Source organism: Callithrix jacchus, chromosome 2 (assembly GCF_049354715.1).
Source record: "Callithrix jacchus isolate 240 chromosome 2, calJac240_pri, whole genome shotgun sequence".
In the NCBI taxonomy this organism is placed as follows: domain Eukaryota; kingdom Metazoa; phylum Chordata; class Mammalia; order Primates; family Cebidae; genus Callithrix; species Callithrix jacchus.
The window spans coordinates 135824819-135850119 of NC_133503.1; the positions used below are offsets into that span (position 1 = coordinate 135824819).

Genomic DNA, 25301 nt, shown 5'->3' on the forward strand with positions numbered 1-25301 from the left:
TTGTTAAACATGGAATCCTTGCCCCATTGCTTGTTTTTGTCAGGTTTATCAAAGATTGTATAGTTGTATGTATGTTGTGTTGCCTCCGGTGCCTCTGTTTTGTTCCATTGGTCTATATCTCTGTTTTGGTACCAGTACCATGCTGTTTTGATTACTGTAGCCTTGTAGTATAGTTTGAAATCCGGTAGTGTGATGCCCCCCGCTGTGTTCTTTTTGCTTAGAATTGACTTGGCTATGCGGGCTCTCTTTTGGTTCCATATGAAGTTCATGGTGGTTTTTTCCAGTTCTGTGAAGAAAGTCAATGGTAGCTTGATGGGGATAGCATTGATTCTGTAAATTACTTTGGGCAGTATAGCCATTTTCATGATATTAATTCTTCCTAACCATGAACATGGAATGTTTCTCCATCTGTTTGTGTCCTCTCTGATTTCGTTGAGCAGTGGTTTGTAGTTCTCCTTGAAGAGGTCCCTTACGTTCCTTGTGAGTTGTATTCCAAGGTATTTTATTCTTTTTGTAGCAATTGCGAATGGCAGTTCGCTCTTGATTTGGCTTTCTTTAAGTCTGTTATTGGTGTAGACGAATGCTTGTGATTTTTGCACATTGATTTTATATCCTGAGACTTTGCTGAAGTTGTTTATCAGTTTCAGGAGTTTTTGGGCTGAGGCGATGGGGTCTTCTAGGTATACTATCATGTCGTCTGCAAATAGAGACAATTTGGCTTCCACCTTTCCTATTTGAATACCCTTTATTTCTTTTTCTTGCCTGATTGCTCTGGCTAGAACTTCCAGTACTATATTGAATAGGAGTGGTGAGAGAGGGCATCCTTGTCTAGTACCAGATTTCAAAGGGAATGCTTCCAGTTTTTGCCCATTCAGTATGATATTGGCTGTTGGTTTGTCATAAATAGCTTTTATTACTTTGAGATACGTTCCATCGATACCGAGTTTATTGAGGGTTTTTAGCATAAAGGGCTGTTGAATTTTGTCAAATGCCTTCTCTGCGTCAATTGAGATAATCATGTGGTTTTTGTTTTTGGTTCTGTTTATGTGGTGAATTACGTTGATAGACTTGCGTATGTTGAACCAGCCTTGCATCCCTGGGATGAATCTTACTTGATCATGATGAATAAGTTTTTTGATTTGCTGTTGCAATCGGCTTGCCAATATTTTATTGAAGATTTTTGCATCTATGTTCATCATGGATATTGGCCTGAAGTTTTCTTTTCTCGTTGGGTCTCTGCCGGGTTTTGGTATCAGGATGATGTTGGTCTCATAAAATGATTTGGGAAGGATTCCCTCTTTTTGGATTCTTTGAAATAGTTTTAGAAGGAATGGTACCAGCTCCTCTTTGTGTGTCTGGTAGAATTCGGCTGTGAACCCATCTGGACCTGGGCTTTTTTTGTGAGGTAGGCTCTTAATTGCTTCCTCAACTTCAGACCTTGTTATTGGTCTATTCATAGTTTCAGCTTCCTCCTGGTTTAGGCTTGGGAGGACACAGGAGTCCAGGAATTTATCCATTTCTTCCAGGTTTACTAGTTTATGTGCATAGAGTTGTTTGTAATATTCTCTGATGATGGTTTGAATTTCTGTGGAATCTGTGGTGATTTCCCCTTTATCATTTTTTATTGCATCTATTTGGTTGTTCTCTCTTTTATTTTTAATCAATCTGGCTAGTGGTCTGTCTATTTTGTTGATCTTTTCAAAAAACCAGCTCTTGGATTTATTGATTTTTTGAAGGGTTTTTCGTGTCTCAATCTCCTTCAGCTCAGCTCTGATCTTAGTAATTTCTTGTCTTCTGCTGGGTTTTGAGTTTTTTTGATCTTGCTCCTCTAGCTCTTTCAATTTTGGCGATAGGGTGTCAATTTTGGATCTCTCCATTCTTCTCATATGGGCACTTATTGCTATATACTTTCCTCTAGAGACTGCTTTAAATGTGTCCCAGAGGTTCTGGCACGTTGTGTCTTCATTCTCATTGGTTTCGAAGAACTTCTTTATTTCTGCCTTCATTTCGTTGTTTACCCAGTCAACATTCAAGAGCCAGTTGTTCAGTTTCCATGAAGCTGTGCGGTTCTGGGTCGGTTTCTGAATTCTGAGTTCTAACTTGATTGCACTATGGTCTGAGAGGCTGTTTGTTATGATTTCAGTTGTTTTGCATTTGTTGAGCAGTGCTTTACTTCCAATTATGTGGTCAATTTTAGAGTAGGTGTGATGTGGTGCTGAGAAGAATGTGTATTCTGTGGATTTGGGGTGGAGAGTTCTGTAAATGTCCACCAGGTTTGCTTGCTCCAGGTCTGAGTTCAAGCCCTGGGTATCCTTGTTGATTTTCTGTCTGGTTGATCTGTCTAGTATTGACAGTGGAGTGTTAAAGTCTCCCACTATTATTGTGTGGGAGTCTAAGTCCTTCTGTAAGTCATTAAGAACTTGCCTTATGTATCTGGGTGCTCCTGTGTTGGGTCCATATATGTTTAGGATCGTTAGCTCTTCTTGTTGTATCGATCCTTTTACCATTATGTAATGGCCTTCTTTGTCTCTTTTGATCTTTGTTGCTTTAAAGTCTATTTTATCAGAGATGAGAATTGCAACTCCTGCTTTTTTTTGCTTTCCATTAGCTTGGTAAATCTTCCTCCATCCCTTTATTTTGAGCCTTTGTGTATCCTTGCATGTGAGATGGGTTTCCTGGATACAGCACACTGATGGGTTTTGGATTTTTATCCAATTTGCCAGTCTGTGTCTTTTGATTGGTGCATTTAGTCCATTTACATTTAGGGTTAATATTGTTATGTGTGAATTTGATACTGCCATTTTGATTCTAAGTGGCTGTTTTGCCTGTTAGTTGTTGTAGATTCTTCATTATGTTGAAGCTCTTTAGCATTCAGTGTTATTTTGGAATGGCTGGTACTGATTGATCCTTTCTATGTGTAGTGCCTCTTTTAGGAGCTCTTGTAAAGCAGGCCTGGTGGTGACAAAATCTCTGAGTACTTGCTTGTTCGCAAAGGATTTTATTCTTCCTTCACTTCTGAAGCTCAGTTTGGCTGGATATGAAATTCTGGGTTGAAAGTTCTTTTCTTTAAGAATGTTGAATATTGGCCCCCACTCTCTTCTGGCTTGTAGTGTTTCTGCCGAGAGATCTGCTGTGAGTCTGATGGGCTTCCCTTTGTGGGTGACCCGACCTTTCTCTCTGGCTGCCCTTAGTATTCTCTCCTTTATTTCAACCCTGTTGAATCTGACGATTATGTGCCTTGGGGTTGCTCTTCTTGCGGAATATCTTTGTGGTGTTCTCTGTATTTCCTGCAATTGAGTGTTGGCTTGTCTTGCTAGGTGGGGGAAATTTTCCTGGATGATGTCCTGAAGAGTATTTTCCAGCTGGGATTCATTCTCTTCGTCCCCTTCTGGTACACCTATCAAACATAGGTTAGGTCTTTTCACATAGTCCCACATTTCTTGGAGACTTTGTTCATTCCTTTTTGCGCTTTTTTCTCTGATCTTGGTTTCTCGTTTTATTTCATTGAGTTGGTCTTCGACTTCAGATATTCTTTCTTCTGCTTGGTCAATTCGGCTATTGAAACTTGCGTTTGCTTCGCGAAGTTCTCGTATTGTGTTTTTCAGCTCCTTTAATTCATTCATATTCCTCTCTAAGTTATCCATTCTTGTTATCATTTCCTCGAATCTTTTTTCAAATCTTTTTTCAAGGTTCTTAGTTTCTTTGCATTGATTTAATACATGATCTTTTAGCTCACAAAAGTTTCTCATTATCCATCTTCTGAAGTCTAATTCCGTCATTTTGTCACAGTCATTCTCCGTCCAGCTTTGTTCCCTTGCTGGTGAGGAGTCTTGGTCCTTTCTAGGAGGCGATGTGTTCTGGTTTCGGGTGTTTTCCTCCTTTTTGCGCTGGTTTCTTCCCATCTTTGTGGATTTGTCCGCTGGTCGTCTGCGTAGTTGCTGACTTTTCGTTTGGGTCTCTGAGTGGACACCCAGAATGTTGATGATGAAGTATTTCTGTTGCTTGGTTTTCCTTCTACCAGTCTAGCCCCTTCGCTGTACGACTGTTGAGGTCCGCTCCAGACCCTGCTTGTCTGGGGTGCACCTCTAGTAGCCGTGGCACAGCGAGGGATGCTACCAGTTTCTTTTTCTGCTCTCTTTGTCCCAGGATGATGCCTGCCTAATGACAGTCTTTTGGATATAGAGGGTTCAGGGAGCTGCTTGAGGAGACAGTTTGTACTTTATAGGGGTTTAATTGCTGAGCTGTGTACTCTGTTGTTCATTCAGGGCTGTTAGGCTGCTATGTTTGATTCTGCTGCAACACAGCTCATTAAACAACCCTTTTTTTTTTTCTCAAATGCTCTGTGTTGAGGGGTTTGGGCTTTATTTTTGGATGTCCGATCAGGTGTCCTGCCCAGCTCAAAGGCAGACTAGCCACTGTTTGGCTGCCGAGGCTCCGCCCTGCTGTTGTGTGATTCGCGCTGTTCCTGCCGGCTCTGCTGTTGTCTCTGCCTCGCCCTGTGGCGGAGTCTCTTCGTTGTAGCGTGTTGCCTCAGCAACGGCAGGCTGCGTCAGCAGTGGGCGTGTATCTCAGTAGGGACGGGTTGCCTCGGCAACGGCTGGCTGCGTCAGCAGTGGGCGTGTATCTCAGTTGGGGCGGGTTGCCTCGGCAACGGCTGGCTGCCTCAGCAGTGGGCGTGTATATCAGTTGGGGCAGGTTGCCTCCGTAGTGGTGGACGCCCCTCCCCCACAGAGCGTCTCGGACCGACTGCCCGGGATAGTTTGAAATCGCGGTTTTGTTCGTCCCACTGGGTATCCCAAGCGATCTGTCCCTGCAATCCCCTGGGCTGGGCTACTGTGCAAGTCTCGTTCAGTCTCAAGTCCAGCCCTCTCAAGTCTCAGGTTGCCGGTTCAACAAGGCACCCGGACAAGCGCGCCCTGTGGGGATTGCTGGGTGGGGCCGGCCGCCGCCGCCCCGGCTGCCGGCTTCGCCAGGCAGACCTACTGCCTGGTGTCCCGTGTCTTTTTATACTTGGGAGTTTCCCCGTTCTGTGGGCAACAAAGACCAGTCTGGAAATGTAGCACTGACTCACCGTTTGCGAATTCAACGCGGGCTCCAATCCTGGGTTGTTCTCACAGCGCCATCTTGAGTCCCCTCTCGGGCCTTATATTTTTATCCATTCAGCCATTGTTTGGCTTTTGATTGGACAGTTTAGTCTGTTTACATTGAATGTTGTTATTGGTAAGTAAGGACTTACTCCTGTCATTTTATTTGTTTTCTGTCACTTTGTGATCTCTTCTCTCCTTCCTTCTTGTCTTCCTTTTAATGAAGGTGATTTTCTCTGGTGGTATGATTTAATTTCTTGCTTTTTATTTTTTGTGTATCTGTTGTATGTTTTTTGATTTGAGGTCACCATGAGGCTTGTGTATACTGTCCTATAACCCATTATTTTAAGCTGATAACAACTTAACACTGCTTGCATAAACAAACAAGCAAAAAGAAAGCTAATAGAAACTCTACACTTTTGGGCAGAGCAAGATGATGGCATAAAAGCCTCCACCAATTTTTCCCCCAGCAAGAACACCAACTGAACAACTATCTATATAGAAAAAAACACCTTCGTAAGAACCGAAATTCAGGTGAGCCCTAATAGTACCTGATTTTAGTATCATATTGCTGAAAAAGGCAGTGAACAGATAGAAAAAACAGTTTTGAGTTGCCGATGCCACCCCTCCACAACCCCCCAGCAGCTGCAATGTGGTATAGAGAGCTCCTCTGGTCACTGTGGGAAGGGATACAGCAACTGTGAGGCATTGAACTCAGTGCTGTCCTGTTAGAACAGAGAGGAAAATCGGACCAAACTCAGATGACACCTGCCCATGGAGGGAGCATTTAAATTAGCTCTAGCTAGAGGGGAATCACCAATCCTGTCAGTTGTAACTTAAGTTCCTGCAAACCTTGCCACTGAGGGCTAAAGTGCTCCAAGTCTCTAAGTACACTTTAAAGGCAGTCTAGGCCATAAAGACTGTAACTCTTAGATGAGTTCTAGTCTTGAACCGGGCCAAGAGACAGTAGACTGGTGGGGCATGTGTTGTACTGAGACACTAGCTGGAGTAACTAAGGGAATGCTGGCATTATTCCTCCCTAACCCCAGGCCACACAGCTCACAGCTTCAAAAAAGACCCCTTCCTTCCACTTGAGGAGAAGAAAGGGAAAAATGGGGAGGACTTTGTCTTGCATTTTGGATACCAGCTCAACCACAGCAGGATGGGACTCTGGTTAGAGTTTTGAGGCCCCTCACTTTCAGACCCTAACTCCCAGATGACATTTCTAGACATACCCTGGGCGAGAATGGAACCTGCTGCCTTGAAGGGAAGGACCAATTGTGGCAGGATTCATCACCTGCTAACCGAAGAGCCCTTGAACCCCGAATAACCAGCAATGACACCTGGGTACTGTGTCGAGAGCCTTGGTTGAGATGCTGAGACTTGCTGGCTTTAGACACCAACAGGGCCACAGCGGTTAGAGCAACCAAGCTGACTCCTGGGGTTCCTGTTTCCAGGATTTGACTCTTGGATCGCATTCCTCAACCTGCCCTGAGTCAGAGGGAAGCCCATTGCCTTGAATGGCAAGTCCTAGACCAGGCAGCATTCACCACAATCTGACTTAAGAGCCCTGAGGCCTTAAGGGAACACTGGCAGTAGTTCCTGTGGCCTGTCATGACTGTGGCTATGGAGTGAGGCTCCTCTGCCTTTGGAAAGGGAAGAGAAAAGTGGGAAGGCCCATGTCTTGTGGTTTGAGTGCCAGCTTAGTCACAATACAATAGAATACCAGGTAGATTTCTGAGGTTTTTAACTCTAGTCCCTGACTAGACCCACCAGAGGCTAGGGGGAAATTTGCCACCCTGAAGGGAAGGACACAGGCCTGGCTGGCTTTGCTACAGGCTTATTATAGAGCCCCAGGGCCTTGAACAAACATAGGCAGTAGACAGGGAGTGGTTAGAGCAGGCCTTGGGCAATGTGCTGTGCTGGCTTCTGGTCTGATTCCACACAGTCATAGTGATGGTGGTCACAGGGTGCTGTGTCACTCCACCCCCAGTTCTAGCTGGCAAAGAGAGATATTCTATTTGTTTGGAAGAAAGTAAGGGAAGAGAACAAGAATCTCTGCTTGGTAATCCAGAGAATTCTCTTGGATATTGTACAAGACCATCAAGGCAGTACCTCTATGAGTCTGCAAGAAATACTGTGTTAGTGGGCTTAGGGTGCCCCCTAAAGCAGATACACCCTATATCACAAGACCGAAATCCTTTTGAATATCTGGAAAGCCTTCCCAAGCCCAGGTAAGTGAAGACTGCAGTAAATAACTCTTTAATGCCCAGACACTGAAGAACATCTGCTAGCATCAGCACCATCCAGGAAAACATGACTTCATCAAACAAAATAAGGCACCAGAGAAAAATCCTGGAGAAACAGATACATGTGACCTTTCAGAGAATTCAAAATAGCTGTGCTGAGGGAACTCAAAGAAATTTGAGGTAACACAGAGAAGGAATTCAGAATCCTATCACATAAATTTGACAAAGAGATTGAAATAATTTAAAAGAATCAAGCAGAAATTCTGGAGTTGAATAATGCAATTGACATACTGAAGAGTGCATCAGAGTCACTTAATAGCAGAAATGATCAAACAGAAGAAACAATTAGTGAGCTTAAAGATAGGCTATTTGAAAATATACAGTCGGAGACAAAAGAAAAACCAATGAAGTATGCCTATAGGATCTAGAAAGTAGCTTCAAAAGGGCAAATCCAAGAGTTATTGGCCTTAAAGAGTAGGCAGAAAAAGAGATGGGACTAGAAAGATTATCCAAATGGATAATAAAAGGAGAAATAAGGGCTTTCCGAGCCAAGCAAAAGCTGAGGGATTTCATCAACACCAGACCTGTCCTACAAGAAATGCTATAGGGAGTACTTCATTCAGAAAGAAAAGAACATTAGTGAGCAATAATTAATCACCTGAAGGTACAAAACTCACTGGTAATTACACAGAAAAACACAGAATATTATAACACTGTAACTGTAGTGTGTAAACTACTCTTATATTGAGTAGAAGGACTAAAAGATAAACCAATCGAAAATAATAGTTACACCTATTTAAGACATACACAGGATAATAAGATACAAATAATAAAAAGTTGAAAAGCAGGGGGGATGAAGTTAAAGTGTAAAGGTCTTTTAAACTTTTCTCTTTTTAATTTTTGAGGGTTCATACTGGATGCATATATTTATGGGGTACAAGAGATGTTTTGGTACAAGTAAGCAATGTGAAATAAGCACATCATGGAGAATGAGGTATCCATCCTCTCAAACACTTTTCTTTTGTCTTTTGAAGAATCCAATTACATTCTTTTAGTTACTTTGAAATATACAATTGAGTTATTATTGACTATAGTCACCCTGTTGTGCTATCAAATAGGTCTTATTTATTCTTTCTAGCTTTTTTTTCTACTAATTGACTATTCTCAACTCCCTCTGGTCCCCCACTACCCTTCCCAGCCTCTGATAACCATCCTTCTACTGCCTATCTCCATGAGGTCAATTGTTTTGATTTTTAGATACCACAAATAAGTGAGAACATGAGATGTTTGTCTTTCTGTGCCTGGCTTATTTCACTTAATGTAATGATTTTCACTTTATCCATGTTGTTGCAAATAATCAAATCTCATTCATTTTTATGGCTGAATAGTACTCTATTGTGCATCTGTAATGATCTCAAACTCTTTGTTAAGTTTATCTGATAGGACTCTGAATTCCATCTCTGTGTTATCTTGAATTTAGGTATTTATTATAGTCTTTGCAATATGGGCTTGTTCGTACCTGTCCTTCTTGGGAAGGCTTTCCAGGTGTTCGAAAGGACTTGGGTGTTGTGCTCTAGGCTGTATTTGCCTTAGGGGGTACCCCAAGCCTAGTAACACTGTGTTTCTTGCAGACTTATAGAGGCACCAGCTTGGTGGTCTTGGATAAGATCTGGAAGAATTTTCTAGACTACCAGACAGATACTCTTGTTTTCTTTCCTTACTTCCTCCCAAACAAACAGATTCTTTCTCTCTGCTGAACTCTGTGGAGCTGGGAATAGGGTAATAAAAATACCCCTGTGGCTACCACCACTGGGACAGACATAAAGTACTCCTGTGGCTACCATCACTGGGACAGACCTGGAGTACCCCTGTAGCTACCACCACTGGGTCAGACCTGAAGTCATCAAGGTACTGAGTCTTGCCCAAAGCCTGCTGTAACCATTACCTGGCTACCATCTATGTTCACTACAGCTTTACAATCAGCAGGTAGCAAAACCAGTCAGGCTTGTGTCCTTCCCTTCAGTGCAGTGAGCTCCCCAAATCTTTGGGCAGGTCTAGAGATGCTGTCTGGGAGCCAGAGACTAGAATCAAAAACCTTAGAAATTTACCTGGTATTCTATTCTGTGGCTGAGCTCACACTCAAATCATGAGGTACAGTCCATTCCACTCTTCCTTCCCCTTTCCATAGGTAGGAGAGCCTCACCCCATGGCCACCACCACCATAGGCCAAGAGGAATACTGCCAGACTACCACCACTGTTTACTTAAGGCCTCAGGGCTCTTCAGTCAGCTTGTACTGAATGCTGCCAGGTCTGGAACTCACCCATCAGGGCAGTGGGCTCCCATCTTGCTCAGGGCAGTTCCAGAAATACTGTATAACAGCCAGGCCTTCTTGAATCAGTGATCCCAAAGCCTGCCTTGTTCGCTACCCATTGTGGCTGAATTCATACCTAAGGTATAAGACAGAGTCCCCTTTACTTTTCCCTCCGCCTTTCTCAAGCAGAAGTCTCTCACCAGAGCCACCACAGCTGTCAGTGTGCTGAGTTTCACCTGAAACCACATGTCAGAGTCTTAGGTCTTCTTTTAAGTAGATACCTCTTATCTGCTCTTGGAACACACCAATTGCATCTTCATCCACCATTTGTGTTTGTATCATTGGTTGCTTGTCAAGTTGGAATCTGATCTGTCTCATTGACAAACCCTGTCATTCACAATAGGCTTTAATTAGTTTATTAAGTCGTGTATAACCCTTAATCCTAAACTGTACCACATGACCATCCTGCCTGCTACCTTCAAATTAATATGGTCATTGTTCTTAGTCTTGACTCCTTGGTCAACAAAAAGTCCTTGGTGTTTTTGTTGACCATGGCGATCATTGGAGTCTCTTCAGCTGCTGCTATATAAAAGAGGTACTAGGTCCATGTTGGAGGAGTCTACCTCAGTCTTTTACATTGCTACATATTATTCCATTGTATGAATGTACCTTATTTAATGAATTAATGACATTTAATGTTTTTCAATACTATTACAAAATGTGAATATCTTAATACTTATACTTTTGCCTGCTTTTCTGATTATTTCCTTAGAATAACTATTTAAAGTAGATTTGCTATTTAGAGGTGTACACATGTCAGCTCTTAACATATATTTCCCCTTAAAAAGGTATCTCCTCCCTACCAATGTAGGACATAATTCAGTCTTTGCCAAATGTTAGGCCTGTTTTAGTATTGATAATTCATAATTTTTATGTGTGAATTGCCTGCATCTGTCTCCAAATTATTATTTTATTATTGATTTATAACAGCATTTTATATATTAAAGACAGCATATCTTTTTCATATATGCATTGTGAATAGTTTTACCCAGTTTTCTGGTTATCTTTTAATATTATTCATGATATATTTTACAGTGAAGAAATTTTAAGTTTTGTGTAGTAAAAGCTGTCAGTCTTCTCTTTTAAGGTTTCTTATTTCTCTATCAGATTTAGAAATACTTCACTCACCTCAAAACCATAAAGATGTATTTTTAATCTTTATTTCCACTGATTATATTTGTAGCTTTTATATTTTTAATGTTTGGAATATTTTGGCATATGGGAAAGGTGGGACTCAAACTTTGTTATTTGAAATGGGTAACTAATTTTCCCAATATTATTTATTGAATAATCCATCTTGTTGCCACTGTTTAAAATACCATTGTCATATATTAAATTTCCATATATATGTATATATGTTCATTTTCTACTCATTGTTTTGTTTCATTGACTATTTGTCTATTCTGTGACTATTTCATCACTATATTATTTTATCATCCTTAGCTTTAGTATAATATATTTCTAAATATAGTAGGGAAGATATCCTATTATACAGAGTAATTGGCCATGGCATTCGTCCTAAGTTTCTCTGATATAAACAGCAAGCTCAATGCAGTATGACACTTTAATCACAGTGGTCTTCCAGTTTACCTTCTTCCACCTTTTGTTAGAGGGATTTTCTCTGAACTGGGTGGTTTTCTGGAATTCTAATGGAAGAAATGTATGTATGTATATATATATGTACATATAAAATTATTTCTGAGAGAGCTCTTCCTTTTCCTGTGTTGTGTGATAAGCTGTGTCTTAGTCAGCTTGGGCTGCTGTAACAAAATACTATAGACTGGGTGGTTTGAACTGCAGACATTTATTTTTCACAGTTCTGGAGGATGGGAAATTCAAAGTCAAGGTGCTGGCAGATTTGGTTCTTGGTAAGGATTCTTTTTCTAGAACGTGCAGATGGCTGCTACATTGCTGTATGCTCACATGACCTCCTTTTTGTGCTCAGGGAGAGAGGGCTCTGGCTTTCCTCTCTCTTTCTATAAGGATATTAATCCCAGGATGGATTATGAGGGCTTCTCCCTCAATACCTCATGTAAACCTAACTACCTTCCAAAGATCTTACCTCCTAATATTACATTGGGGGTTGGGGCATAAGCATATGAATTTGGCTGGGGTGGACGTACACAGACATTAGGTCTATTGCAAGCTGTTTACTACTATTTGAGTTTCCTCTAATCCATTCCCATCTTTTGATCTATAGGGGATATATATCTATATTCCTTTTCTTTCCATTGTTGCTTCAGATTTTCAAAAACCAAAAATCTTATAATTTCTTTGGATATTTTTCTATGAGCTTAGAAGGTTAAAGTTAAAATATGATCTAAATTTGCCATTTTGATAATAAAAACTCTGGCTTTTTTGAGTTATGAACTAAGATGAGTTTCAAAAAATGACCTAAAATGATTTTTTTTTTTTTTTTGAGACGGAATTTCGCTCTTGTTACCCAGGCTGGAGTGCAATAGCATGATCTTGGCTCACCACAACCTCCGCCTCCTGGGTTCAGGCAATTCTCCTGCCTCAGCCTCCTGAGTAGCTGGGATTACAGGCATGCGCCACCATGCCCAGCTAATTTTTTGTATTTTTAGTAGAGACGGGGTTTCACCAAGTTGACCAGGACAGTGTCGATCTCTTGACCTGGTGATCCACCTGCCCCGGCCTCCCAAAGTGCTGGGATTACAGGTGTGAGCCACCATGCCCAGCCCTAAAATGAATTTTAAAAGGAATATAAATTTATTCAAGCGGTTTTTAAGTCTGTATACTTTCTATGCACATTGTTTTCCTTTATTCATCCTGAGACAAAGAAATATTAAGTATTATTTCATTCAGTGTAGTATATGTGTTTCCTCTTAATAATTTAAAAATATTAACACACGAAAGTGTCAGTTAAGAAATTATGATATACTACCAATATATGAAAAAAAGCTCAACATCACTGATTATCAGAGAAATGCAAATTACAACCACAGTGAGATACCATCTCTTGCCAGTCAGAATGGTGATTATTAAAAAGTCAGGAAATAATAGATGCTGGCGAGGCTGTGAAGAAATAGGAATGTGTTTACACTGTTGGTGGGAATGTAAATTAGTTCAACCATTGTGGAAGACAGTACAGGTCTTCTGGTTCCACAACCATTGTGGAAGACAGTACAGGAACTAGAGAAGTTCTAGTTCCTGAAGGATCTAGAACCAGAAATATCATTTGACCCAGCACTCCCATTACTAGGTGTATACCCAAAGGAATATAAATCATTCTATAAAGACACATGCGCACATATGTTTATTGCAGCACTGTTTACAACGGCAAACACATGGAACCAACCCAAATGTCCATCAATGATAGACTAAAGAAAATATGATACATGTATACCATGAAGTACTATGCAGCCATAAAAAGGAATGAGATCATGTATTTTGCAGGGATATGGTTGAAGCTGGAAGCCATTATCCTCAGCAAATTAATACAGGAACAGAAAAGCAAACACCAAATGTTCTCACTCATAAGTGGGAGTTAAACATTGAGAACTCATAGACACAGAGAGGGGAACAACACACACCAGGGCCTCTTGGGGCATGGAGCGGGTGAGGGGAGGGAACTTAGAGGATATGTGAATAGATGCAGAAAACCACCATGGTATATGTATACCTATGTAAGAAATCTGCACGTTCTGCACATGTATTCCATATTTTTTAGAAGAAGTAAAAAAAGAAATGATATGCTAGATGATTCTTAATGACATTTTGCATGTCTATAAAATTCTCGGATTATTGTCAAAGAAGAGAAATAAAACTATTGAAAATGATTTATGATTATATTTCATTGTAGGCATGCCTTCTCCTGAGATTCAACTTGGGTTTAAGATCAGAAAAGATCTGCAAGAGCAAATGAATAAAAATAAGGTGATGCCTGTTCCTAGCAAGGATATAATATTACAGGTGTGTAGTGTGTTGATTGAATACATTCTCATTAAAAATTGAAAATGCTGTCTCTCATAGTGGTGAATTACTAATGATAATTCTTTTTTGTCTATTATTTTGTTTCCTTTCTCTTCTCTTATCAATTTTTACCTCTTAACCAGTCATTCTATTTCTTTGCTGCAACTTTGATGAGAATCATTGTTTTAAGAGGGAGAATTTAAAATACAGTTAACCCTTGATCTCTAACAATTTGGGAGTTAGGGATGCTGACTTTCTGTGTAGTCAAAAATCCACATATAACTTTGATTCCCCCAAAACTTAACTACTTATAGCCTACTGTTGACTGGAAGCCTTACTGATAATATAAACAGTCAATATATATTTTGTCTTTTACATGTATTATATACTGTATTGTTACAATACAGTAAGGTAGAGAAAAGAAAATGTTAAGCAAATCATAGAGAAGAGAAAACATTTACTATTCATTAAGTGCAAGTGGTTCATCATAAAGATCTTCATCCTATCATCTTCACATTGAGTAGACTGGGGAAGAGAAAGAGGGAAAGAGGTGGGGTTGGTCTTGCTTTCCCAGGAGTTGCCGGGGTTTAAAAAAATTCATGTATAAGTGAACCCACACAGTTCAAGCCTATGTTGTTCAAGGGTGAACTGTGTTTTGTTTTGTCCACTCTTACACCTCTGATGTTTTTCGCCCTTTGGTAGAGATGCAGATGTGAGTAGAACAGAGGTTAAAATAGGATTTAATAATTATGATTTTTATCTCCATCTTATATTAGGGATTCTTCTTAAACTTGTGAAGAAGATACTAGCCTATATGGTGTAATTTGAGATATAGGCCACTGAAAAGACATTTTTATCTCATGTGTGTGAGTATATATATGTGTATGCGCACGCATGTGCATGCGTGTGCACACACACACACTAAGAATTTTTATTTCTTTTTTGGTTTTTTAAAATATGATTTCGACATTTGTGTTATTTCCAACTGCATGTAGATTTCTGAGAATCAATTTTTGTGTGTGTGTGTGTGTGTGTGTGTACAGATTATTACCTGGGTACTAAGCATAGTACATGAAGTTTTTTTTCTGAACCTTTCCCTTCTCCCCCCATTCTCCTTCAAGTAAGCCCCAGTATCTATTGTTCCCCACTTTCTGTCCATGTGTTCTCATGATGTAGCTCCTACTTATAAGTGAGAACATATGTTATTTGGTTTTCTGTTTCTGCATTAGTTTGTTAGGGATAATGGCCTCCAGTTCTGTCCATGTTGCTGCACACAATATGATCTCATTGTTTTTTTTAATGGCTGCATAGTATTTCATGGTGTGTATCTACCACATTTTCTTTATCCAGTCTACAATTTATGGGCAAGTAGGTTTATTCTATGTCTTTGCTATTGTGAACAGTGCTATAATAACATACATGTGCATGTGTCTTTATGGTAGAATGATTTATATTCCTTTGGGTCTATACCTAGTAGTGGGATTGTAGGATTGAATGGTAGTTCTTTTTTTAGATCTTTGAGGAGTCACCACACCACTTTCCACAATGGTTGGACTAATTTGTACTCCCACCAGCAGTGTATAAATGCTCCCTTTTCTTCTCAACCTCCCAGCATCTGTTATTTTTTGACTTTTTTGTTAGTTTGTTTGAGATAAAGTCTCTGTCATCTAGGCTGGAGGGCAGCGGCACAATCTCGGCTCACTGCAACCTCTACCTCCTGGGTTAAAGCAATTCTCGTGCCTCAGCCTCCTGAGTAGCTGGGACTACAGGCACCTGCCACCACGTCTGGCTAATTTTTGTATTTTTAGTAGAGACAAGGTTTTGCCATGTTGGTCAGGCTGGTCTCAATCTCCTGACCTCAAGTGATCTGCCCACTTTGGCCTCCTAAAGTGCTGGGATTACAAGCATGAGCCACTGTGCCTGACCTGTTCTTCTTTAACTTAATTTTAAGAATAGTGATTTTGAAAAATAAAAAAAAAAAAAGAATAGTGATTTTGACTGGTGTGAGCTGGTATCTCATTGTGGTTTTGATTTGTATTTCCTGAATGATTAGTGATATTGAGCATTTTTTTGTATGCTTGTTGGCCATGTATATGTCTTGGTTTGAAAAGTCTCTGTTCATGTCTTTTGCCTACTTTTTAATAGAGTTTTTTTTTTTTGCTTGTACATTTATGTAAATTCCTAGCAGGTTCTGGATATTAGACCTTTGTCAGATGTAAAGTTTGCAAACATTTTCTCCCATTCTGTAGGTTGCCTGTTTATTCTGTTGATAGTTTCTTTTGCTGTGCAGAAGCTGTTTGGTTTAATTAGGTTCCATTTGTCAGTTTTTGCTTTTCTTGTGATTGCTTTTGGAATTTTCATTATCAAATGTTTGTTTGTTCCTATGTCCTGAATGGTATTTCCTAAGTTGTCTTCCAGGGTTTGTATAGTTTAAGTTTTATATTAGATCTTTAATCCATCTTGAGTTGATTTTTATATATGCTATAAGAAAGGGGTCCAGTTTAAACCTTCTGAATATAGCTAGCCAGTTATCCCAGCATCGTTTATTGTATAAGGAGTTCTTTCCCCATTGCTTGTTTTTATCAACTTTTCCCAAGATCAGATGGTTATGGGGTGTAGCTGTATTTCTGGGCTCTCTCTTCTGTTTCATTGGTTTATGTCTCTCTTTTTGTATCAGTACCATGCTGATTTGGTTTTGTAGCCTTGTACGGTTTAAAGATGGGCAGTGTGATTCCTCCAGCTTTGTTCTTTTTGCTTAGTATTGCCTTAGCTATTTGGGCTCTTTTTTGGGTCCATATGAATTTTACAATAATTTTTCTAGTTCTGTGAAGAATGTCATTGGTAGTTTGATAGGAGTAGCTCTGAATCTGTAAATTGCTTTGAGTGATATGGCCATTTTAATGATACTAAGTCTTCCTATTCAAGAGAATGATTCCATTCTATTTGTGTCACCTATGATTTGTTTGAGCAGTGTTTTGTAATTCTCATTGTAGAGATCTTTCACCTCCCCGGTTAGCTGAAACCCTAGTTATTATTATTACCATTTTTTTGGCAATTGTGAATGGGACTGTGTTTCTTTTGGCTGCTGTTGGTGTTTAGAAATGCTATGATTTTTGTACATTGATTTTGTATTTTGGAACTTTGCTGAAGTTGCTCCTTAGCTCAAGGAGCTTTTGGGTAGAGACTGAGGTTTTCTAGATATAGAGTCATATAATCTGAAAACAGGGATGGTTTGACTTCCTCTCTTTTTATTTGGATGCCTTTTATTTCTTTCTCTTACCTGACTGCTCTGGCCAGGCCTTCCAATACTATGTTGAATAGGAGTGGTGAGAGAGGGCATCCTTGTCTTGTCCGGATTTTCAAGGGGAATGTTTTCAACCTTTGCCCATTCAGTATGAAATTTAATGGTGGCTGTGGCTTTGTCATAGGTAGCTCTTATTATTTTGAAATATGTTCCTTCAATGCCTAGGTTATTGAGGGTTTTTAACATAAAGGGATTTGAATTTTATTGAAAGCCTTTTCTGCGTCTATTGGGATAATCATGTGGTTTTTGTCTTTAGTTCTGTTTACATGATGAATCACATTTATTGATTTGAATATGTTGAAGCATTCCAGAGATAAAGCCTACTCGATCGTGGTGAATTAGCTTTTTGATGTGCTAATTCACATTTGGTTTGTTAGTATTTTGTTGAGAATTTTGATGAGCATCTATGTTCACCAAAGATATTGGCCTGAAGTTTTCTTTTTTTGTTGTTGTGGCTCTGCCAGGTTTAGCATCAGGATGATGCTGGCCTTATAGAATGAGTTGGAGATAATTCTCTCCTTCTCAATTTTTTGGAATAACTTCAGTAGGAATGGCACCAGATCATCTTTGCACATTTGTTATAATACAGCTATGAATCTTTCTGGTCCTGGGCTTTTTGTAGTTGGTAGGCTGTTTATTACTGATTTAATTTCAGAGCTCATTATTGGTCTGTTTAAGTATTTAATTTCTTCCTGATTCAGTTTTGGGAGGATGTATTTGTCCAGGAATTTACCCATTTCTTCTAGAATTTTAGATTTATGTGCATAGAGGTGTTACTAGTCATATCTGATTGCTATTTGCATTTCTGTGGGGTCAGTGGTAACTTCTCCTTTCTCTAATTGTGTTTATTTGGGTTTTTTCTCTTTTCTTCTTTATTAGTCTAGCTAGAATTCCATCTGTCTTATTAATTTTTTCCAAAGAACCAGCTCTTGGATTTATTGATCTTTTGTATGGTTTTTTGTGTCTGTGTCTCCTTCAATTCAGCTCTGATTTTGGATATTTCCTGTCTTCTGCTAGCTTTGAGGTTGCTTTGCTCTTGCTTCTCCAGTTCTTCTGGTTGTGATGTTTGTTATTTTGAGAAATAAGATCCTTTTGAGACAAGCAAATGCTCAGAGAATTCATTACCACCAGGCCTTCCTTACAAGAGCTTCTAAAAGAAGCACCAAGTATGGAAAGGAAATACTGTTACCAGCCACTACAAAAACACACTTAAGTATGCCAACCAGTGACAGTATAAAGCAACCACACAAACAAATCTGCATAATAACCAGCTAACAACACGATGACAGGATCAGATCCATAAATATCAATACTAACCTTGAATGTAAAGAGCTAAATGTCCCAATTAAAAGGCACAGAATGGCAAGCTGAATACAGAGGCCAGACCCAGTGGTATGCTATCTTCAAGAGACCCATTTCGCATGCAGTGATACCCATCGACTCAAAATAAAAGGATGGAGAAAAATCTACCAAGCAAAAAAAATTAACACCAGATATTTTTCTTAAAATTGAGAAATCTATATTTGGCTTCTAATAACTCATTTGGAAATTAATTTTGTAACTTTGAGTTTATAAAAAACAACATTTGTTTCCTCTGGCTCCAATAATTGTGAAATGGGAGGTAATAATTAAAAATAGAAAACAGAGGAATGATCCAAGATGGCCGATTGCTAACATCCCGGGATTGCAGCTCTCAGGGAAGGCGCGGAGAACTAGAGGATGCCACACTTTCAGACAAATTCTGGTCGCTCATGGAGCAGAAGATCCCCCAGTGGAGGAAACACATGGGTGGCCAGCGCGACTCTCGTGGCCGGCGCAGCGGTTCCGCCGGCACCTTGGCGCGGCAGCCCTCGGCGCAGAGTAAACAGGACCAGTTCCCCTTCTGACCGAGGTTTGGAGCCCCAGGAAGGCAGAGTCGCCTACTACGGACACGAGAAGGAAGCCAGACAGGAGAATCCTGGGCAGAAAAGCACCATCAGTTTTAACGCCGCTGCTCTGGCCCTGGGAACTAACAACCTGGACATTCACTCAAGAGACCTAATCTGAAAGTTGGTAATTTCAAAGATGACAGGAGGATAAATTTACAATGACAGGAAGAAACCAGCGTAAAAAAGCTGAGAATACTCAAAGTCAGAACGCCTCTCCCTTTAAAGATGATCACAGTTCCACATCAACAATGGAACAAGGCTTGATGGAGAATGAGCACATCCTGATGACAGAATCACTCTTCAAGGAATGGATAATAACAAACTTTGGTGAGTTAAAAGAACATGTTGTAGCCCAACATAAAGAAACTAGGAACTTTGAAAAAAAGTTTGATGAAATCCTATTGAGAATAGACAACTTAGAGAGGAGTATGAGTGAAATAATGGAACTGAAGAATACAATACAGGAACTCCGAGAAGTATGCACAGGTTTAAACACTCGAATTGTTCAAGCAGAAGAAAGGATATCAGAGGTCAAAGTCCAACTTAATGAAATAAAACGTGAAGAAAAGATTAGAGAAAAAAGGATAAAAAGGAATGAGCAAAGTCTCCAAGAAATGTGGGACTATGTGAAAAGACCAAATTTACGTTTGATAGGTGTACCTGAATGCGACAGAGAGAATGAATCCAAGCTGGAAAATACCCTTCAGGATATTATTCAGGAAAATTTTCCTAAACTAGCAAAGTAGGTCAACATTCAACCCCAGGTAATACAGAGAACACCACAAAGATATTCCTCAAGAAGAGCAACCCCAAGGCACATAATCGTTAGATTCACCAGGGTTGAAATGAAGGAGAAAATACTAAGGGCAGCCAGAGAGAGAGGTCAGGTTACCCACAAAGGCAAGCCAATCAGACTTATAGCAGATCTCTCAGCAGAAACTCTACAAGCCAGAAGAGAGTGGGGGCCAATATTCAACGTCCTCAAAGAACAGAACCTTCAGCCCAGAATTTCATATCCAGCCAAACTAAGCTTCACAACTGAAGGAAAAATAAAATCTTTTATGAAAAAGCAAGAACTCAGAGATTTTATTACCACCAGGCCTGCTTTATAAGAGCTTCTGAAAGAAGCATTACACACAGAAAGAAACAACCAGTATTAGCCTTTCTAAAAATACACCAAAAAGTAAAGAGCACCAACATAAAGAAGAATTTACACCAACTAATGGATAAAACAGCCGGTCAACATCAAATGGCAGTAACCCTAAATTTAAACTGACTAAATCCCCCAATCAAAAGACACAGCCAAAACCCAATGGCATGTTACATCCAGACCTGTTTCACAGGCAAGGATACACAAAGACTCAAAACAAAGGGATGGAGAAAGATTTACCAGCCAAATGGAGAGCAAAAATAAATAATAAATAAATAAAAAGCAGGAGTTGCAATTCTCGTATCGGATAAAATAGATTTTAAAGCAACAAAGATATAGTGGTAAAAGGATCAATGAAACAACAAGAGCTAACGATCCTAACACCCAGATACGAGACTTAGATTCAATGAGACAGAAAATTAATAAGGATATCAAGGACTTGAACTCAGATCCGGAACAAGTAAACTTAATAAATATTTATAGAGCTCTCCACTTCAAATACACAAAATATACATTCTTGTCAATACCACATCACACCTACCCATAAGTTTAAATGAAACATTGATTGGCCATTATTAATACCCAATTTTTTTCAAAATAAAGCAATATTTCCATTTACTCTCCCTCTTTCTCTTCCTCTTTCTTCCTCTCCTTTACTTATTTTTTTTTTCTTTCCTTCTCTCAAAAAAAAAAAAGAAATCAACTTGTAAACCTCTAGATCCAGGTCGGCAATGTCTCTCATTGCTTGATTTCCTTCCTTCCCTTCCCTTCCTCCCTCCCTCCCCGCTTCCTCCCTTCTTTCCTTCCTTCATCCCTTCCTTCCTCCCTACCGTCCTTCTTCCCACCCTTCCTGCCTTCCTCCCCCCCCAAAAAAAGAAAAAAAATAAAATAAAAATAGAAAACAGAAAAAAGCAGGTATTGCAATTCTAATTTCAGACAAGACAGCCTTTAAACCAACAAAGATAAAAAATGATGGAGAGGGACATTTTCTTCCCTAGTCCACAGCAAGAGAAAGAAGGGCATTGCATACTGGTAAAAAAGGGTTACATTCAGCAAGAAGACCTAACTGTCCTAAATCTGCATGCACCTAACTTGGGTGCATCCATGTTCATAAAGGAAGTTCTTAGAGACCTAAGAAAAGACTTAGACTCCCACACAATAATAATGGGAGACCTCAATACCACACCGACAATATTAGACAGATCATTGAGGCAGAAAATTAACAAAGAGAGTCAGGATCTGAATGCTATACTTGACCAAATGGACCTAGTAGACATCTACAGAACTCTCTACCCAACAACACAGAATATACATTCTTTTCATTGCCCTATGGCACATTCTCTAAAATTGACCCTCCAATTGGACATGAAACAATTTTCAGTAAAGTCAAAAAATTGGAATCATACCAACCTCACTCTCAGACCACAGCACAATAAAAATAGAAGTCAAGGCCAAGAAAATTGCTCAAAACCATATAGTTAAATGGAAATTAAACGACTTTCTCCTGAATGACTTTTGGGTAAATATGAAATTAAGGCAGAAATCAAGATATACTTTGAAATGAATGAGAACAAAGGCACAACATACCAGAATCTCTGGGACACAGTTAAGGCAGTGTTAAGAGAGAGATTTATATCACTAAATACCCACATCAAAAAGTTAGAAAGATCTCAAATGTATATATATTTAATGTAACTGGAATGGGAGAAAATATTTGCAAATCATGTCTGGTTTACAGAATATATAAATAATTCTTACAACTCCACAGCAGAAAAAAAAAACTGAATTAAAAAATGAGTAGAGGGCTCTAATAGACATTTCACCAAAAAAGATATAAAAATAGACAGTGAGCAGATGCTCGATATCACTAATCATTAGGGAAATGCAAATCAAAATCACAATGAAATACCACTTTACATTCATTATGATAACTATTTTAAAAAAAACCCCAGAAAATAACAAGTGTTGGCAAGAATGTGGAGAAGTTGGAATGATGTAACTTTTGTGGAAAATGGTATGGCTATTCCTTAAAAAAGTTAAACATAGAATCACCATAATGATTTAGCAATTTCACTTCTGACTGTATATGCCAAAGAAGTAAAAGCAGGAACTTGAATAGATGTATTTGTACACACATGTTCATGGCAGCGTTATTCCCAATAGTTAAAAAAGGTGGAAGCACTGCAAGTGTCCATCAATAGATGAATAAATCAAATGTGGTACATAGATACAGTAGAATATTATTCAGCCTTAAAATGGAAGGAAAGGCAGATGCATGCCACAACGTAGATGAATGTTGAATACATTATTCTAAGTGAAATAAGCTAGCCTCAGAATGATTAAAATTGTATGATTCCTCTTATATGATGTTTCCAGAGTAGTAAATCAATAAAGACAGAAAGCAGAATGGGGGCTGCCATGGTTTGTGGGGAGGGGATTGGGGAGTTAGTGTTTAATGAGGATGGAGTTTCAGTTTGGGAAAATGAAAAAGGTCTGGAGGTGAATGGTGATCATGGTTGTACAGTAGTGTGAATATCCTTAATGCCAGAGAACTCTGCAGATAGTAAATAGATAGTAAATTTTATGTGTATTTTACCACAAAAAGAAGCAGAAAGAATAACACAAAATTACTTTAAATGTTAATTTTTTTAGCTTGTTGCATTGGATTAACATTTATCAGTTGGAAAAACATGTTTTTCTTCCTAGCAGTCTCAAGATGAAACAGTACAAAATCAAGCTCCGTTACAGTAAGTATACTAATTTTTGGCTTCATTATATTATAGGTATTTTTGTCATTTTGTACATCTAAGATGAGTATTCATTTTTAAGGGTTTTATAATTATTGTATATTTTTTAATAATTGTCCATTTTGTAGCAAAAATATATGTTCTCTTACACACATTCTAGATAAATTTTATTTCATAAGAAGCATTGAATCAGATTAACTTGATTCTCTATTATTTTAAGAATGAACTGAAAGCATAGCTTGAAGGTGCAAATTTATGAAGGCGCTGCCAATAAATAAAAGCATAGCGTGAAGGAAGAATTTGTAAAACTTAGTGAAATTAGACTTCATACAATTATTATACCTTAAGAAACTCAGCCGAGTGTGTTTGCTCATGCCTGTGATCCTAGCACTCTGGGAGGCTGAGGCAGGTGGATCACCTGAGGTCGGGAGTTTGAGACCAGCCTGGTCAACATGGTGAAACCCCATCTCCACTAAAAAATACAAAATTAGCCGGGTGTGTTGGTGGGCGCCTGTAATCCCAACTATTTGGGAGGCTGAGGCATGAGAATTGCTTGAGCGTGGGACACAGAGGTTACAGTGAGCTGAGACTGTGCCACTGCTCTCCAGCCTGGGCAACAGAGTGAGACTCTGTCTCAAAAATAATAAAAAATAAAAAGAAAGAAAAAAACTATTTTTTCAGTTCTTTTAAAACAGTGGTTCTCAAAGTATGGTCTGTGAACCCTTTGGAGTTCATGAGATTCTTTTAGAGGATCTGTTAAGTCAAAACTATTTTTCATAATAATACTAACACATTAGTTGTTTATTTCATGGTATTTACATTTGCACGATAGTGCTAAAGTAATGGTGGGTAAAATGCTGGAGTCTTACTAGGAATCAAGGCAGTGGCACCAAACAATGTAGTAGTCCTTGTTTTTTCACTGATGTGTACTCTCAGTTACAAAAATAAAAAGAAGCCAGTTTTCCTTAACACAATTGGTGTTTGAGGAGGCAGGAAAGTTATTAGTTTTAGTAAGTCTCCACCTTTGAGTATATACTCTTTTAATATTCTATGTGATGAAATGAAAAGTATGCTTAAAGCATTTCTGTGCATACTGATACGTTATATTTATTTATTTATTTTGAACCAGAGTCTCACTCTGTCACCCATGCTGTAGTGCAATGGTACGATCTCAGGTCACTGCAACCTCTGTCTCCCAGGTTCAAGTGATTCTTGTGCCTCAGTCTTCCAAGTAGCTGGGACTACAGGTGCATGCCACATTTTCTGGCTAATTTTTGTATTTTTAGTAAGACAGGGTTTTGCCATGTTGGCCATGCTGGTCTTGAACTCCTGGCCTCAAGTGATCTATCTGCCTTGGCCTCCCAAAGTGCTAGGATTACAAGTGTGAGCCAGTGTATGCAGCTATGATATTTATCTTGAGTAAAGCACTTGTGCACTTGTTTGAGTTGTAAGCATTGGAAGAAAACTGGTCTCATCTTTTTTTTTTTAACTTGAGAGGTGATTTTTTGATATTTTATAATGAAATGTGTCAGCATTAGGAAAATGTGCATAACTCAGTGGATAAGTGGATAAATATTTTTTAAAAGATCAATGCATGATGTTACAAAATCATGTATAGGCAAAAGACCTGTTCAAAGTGCAAGATAGACCATGGGTTTTAATAAAACAGAATACAAAAAGTTCATTAATTTTGTTTCAGTTTCTACATTTTAAGTAAGCAACTTTTAGGAAAGTACTTTTAAGAAACTTGTTGATCATATAATTTTGGTATGATATTGAAAAAGAATATTTTAGGGGTAGAAGGGGGAAAGCGTCCTCTCCACCCACTGAAGGTTTGCTGAAAATAAAGACAGATTTATAGAACAAAAAGATATCTAAAGTTTATTTAATGTACATGAGGCAAAATCATAGGAGTGTGATTACTCAATAACCCAGTGAGGTCCAGATGTTTATATACCATTCTTGATAGGGGAAGAGGAGATGCAGGGTATAGCAGCAAATGATTTTCGGGGGAAATGAATATACCCAAAAAACACTGGCCTGGGACAAGTTCCTCTAAGTTTTGGGGGAATTGGTGGGAAGATGAGAGACAGAACTTCACTCTGAAAAAAGGTTGTCTTATGCAGATAAAGTCTTGGGTAATCTTTTGGAGCTGCTGTCAGAAGAATAGATAGAATTTGTCTGGATATGGTGTCCTGTCCTGGCCTTAGAGACTTTTAGTCTTTTCTCTGATGGTTAATCTTTCCTGGTTGTTTAATGAGGTTGCTAGGGAGGTGATTTTAAGACCATTTTATTTTATGTTTTTGAAGATGTTTTCTCGGCCAGATAAGGAAATTCTGGAGAGAGTCCCTTCAGGTGCTTCAATAAAGAAAATATCAGATAAATGGGGTAAGGGGTGAGAGGGAAGATCAAATGGAAATCTTGGTTCTGAACCTTATTTCTCAGGCCTTTCAGTTTTCTTAAATTCAGAGTACTCAGCATGCTATAGTGCCATCTTTTGTGGTATTTTCTGTACCTAATCAATGTTCATAAT

The 25301-nt window shown here is 39.0% G+C and overlaps 1 protein-coding gene across 9 annotated transcripts in view; it reads left to right on the forward strand.

The window, feature by feature from the left end:
* ANKRD31 (ankyrin repeat domain 31) overlaps positions 1-25301 on the forward strand; it is a 211792-nt gene that overhangs the window by 19107 nt on the left and 167384 nt on the right. For 5 of the 9 annotated variants that reach the window (XM_078365333.1, XM_035291395.3, XM_035291397.3 and 2 more), the window contains exons 3-4: positions 13530-13639; positions 22728-22768. In XM_078365333.1, coding sequence (XP_078221459.1) covers positions 13530-13639; positions 22728-22768 — 151 coding nt within the window. The remainder of the gene's footprint in view (positions 1-13529; positions 13640-22727; positions 22769-25301) is intronic. The other 4 variants (XM_078365334.1, XM_078365332.1, XM_035291394.3 and 1 more) reach the window with 2 other exon arrangements.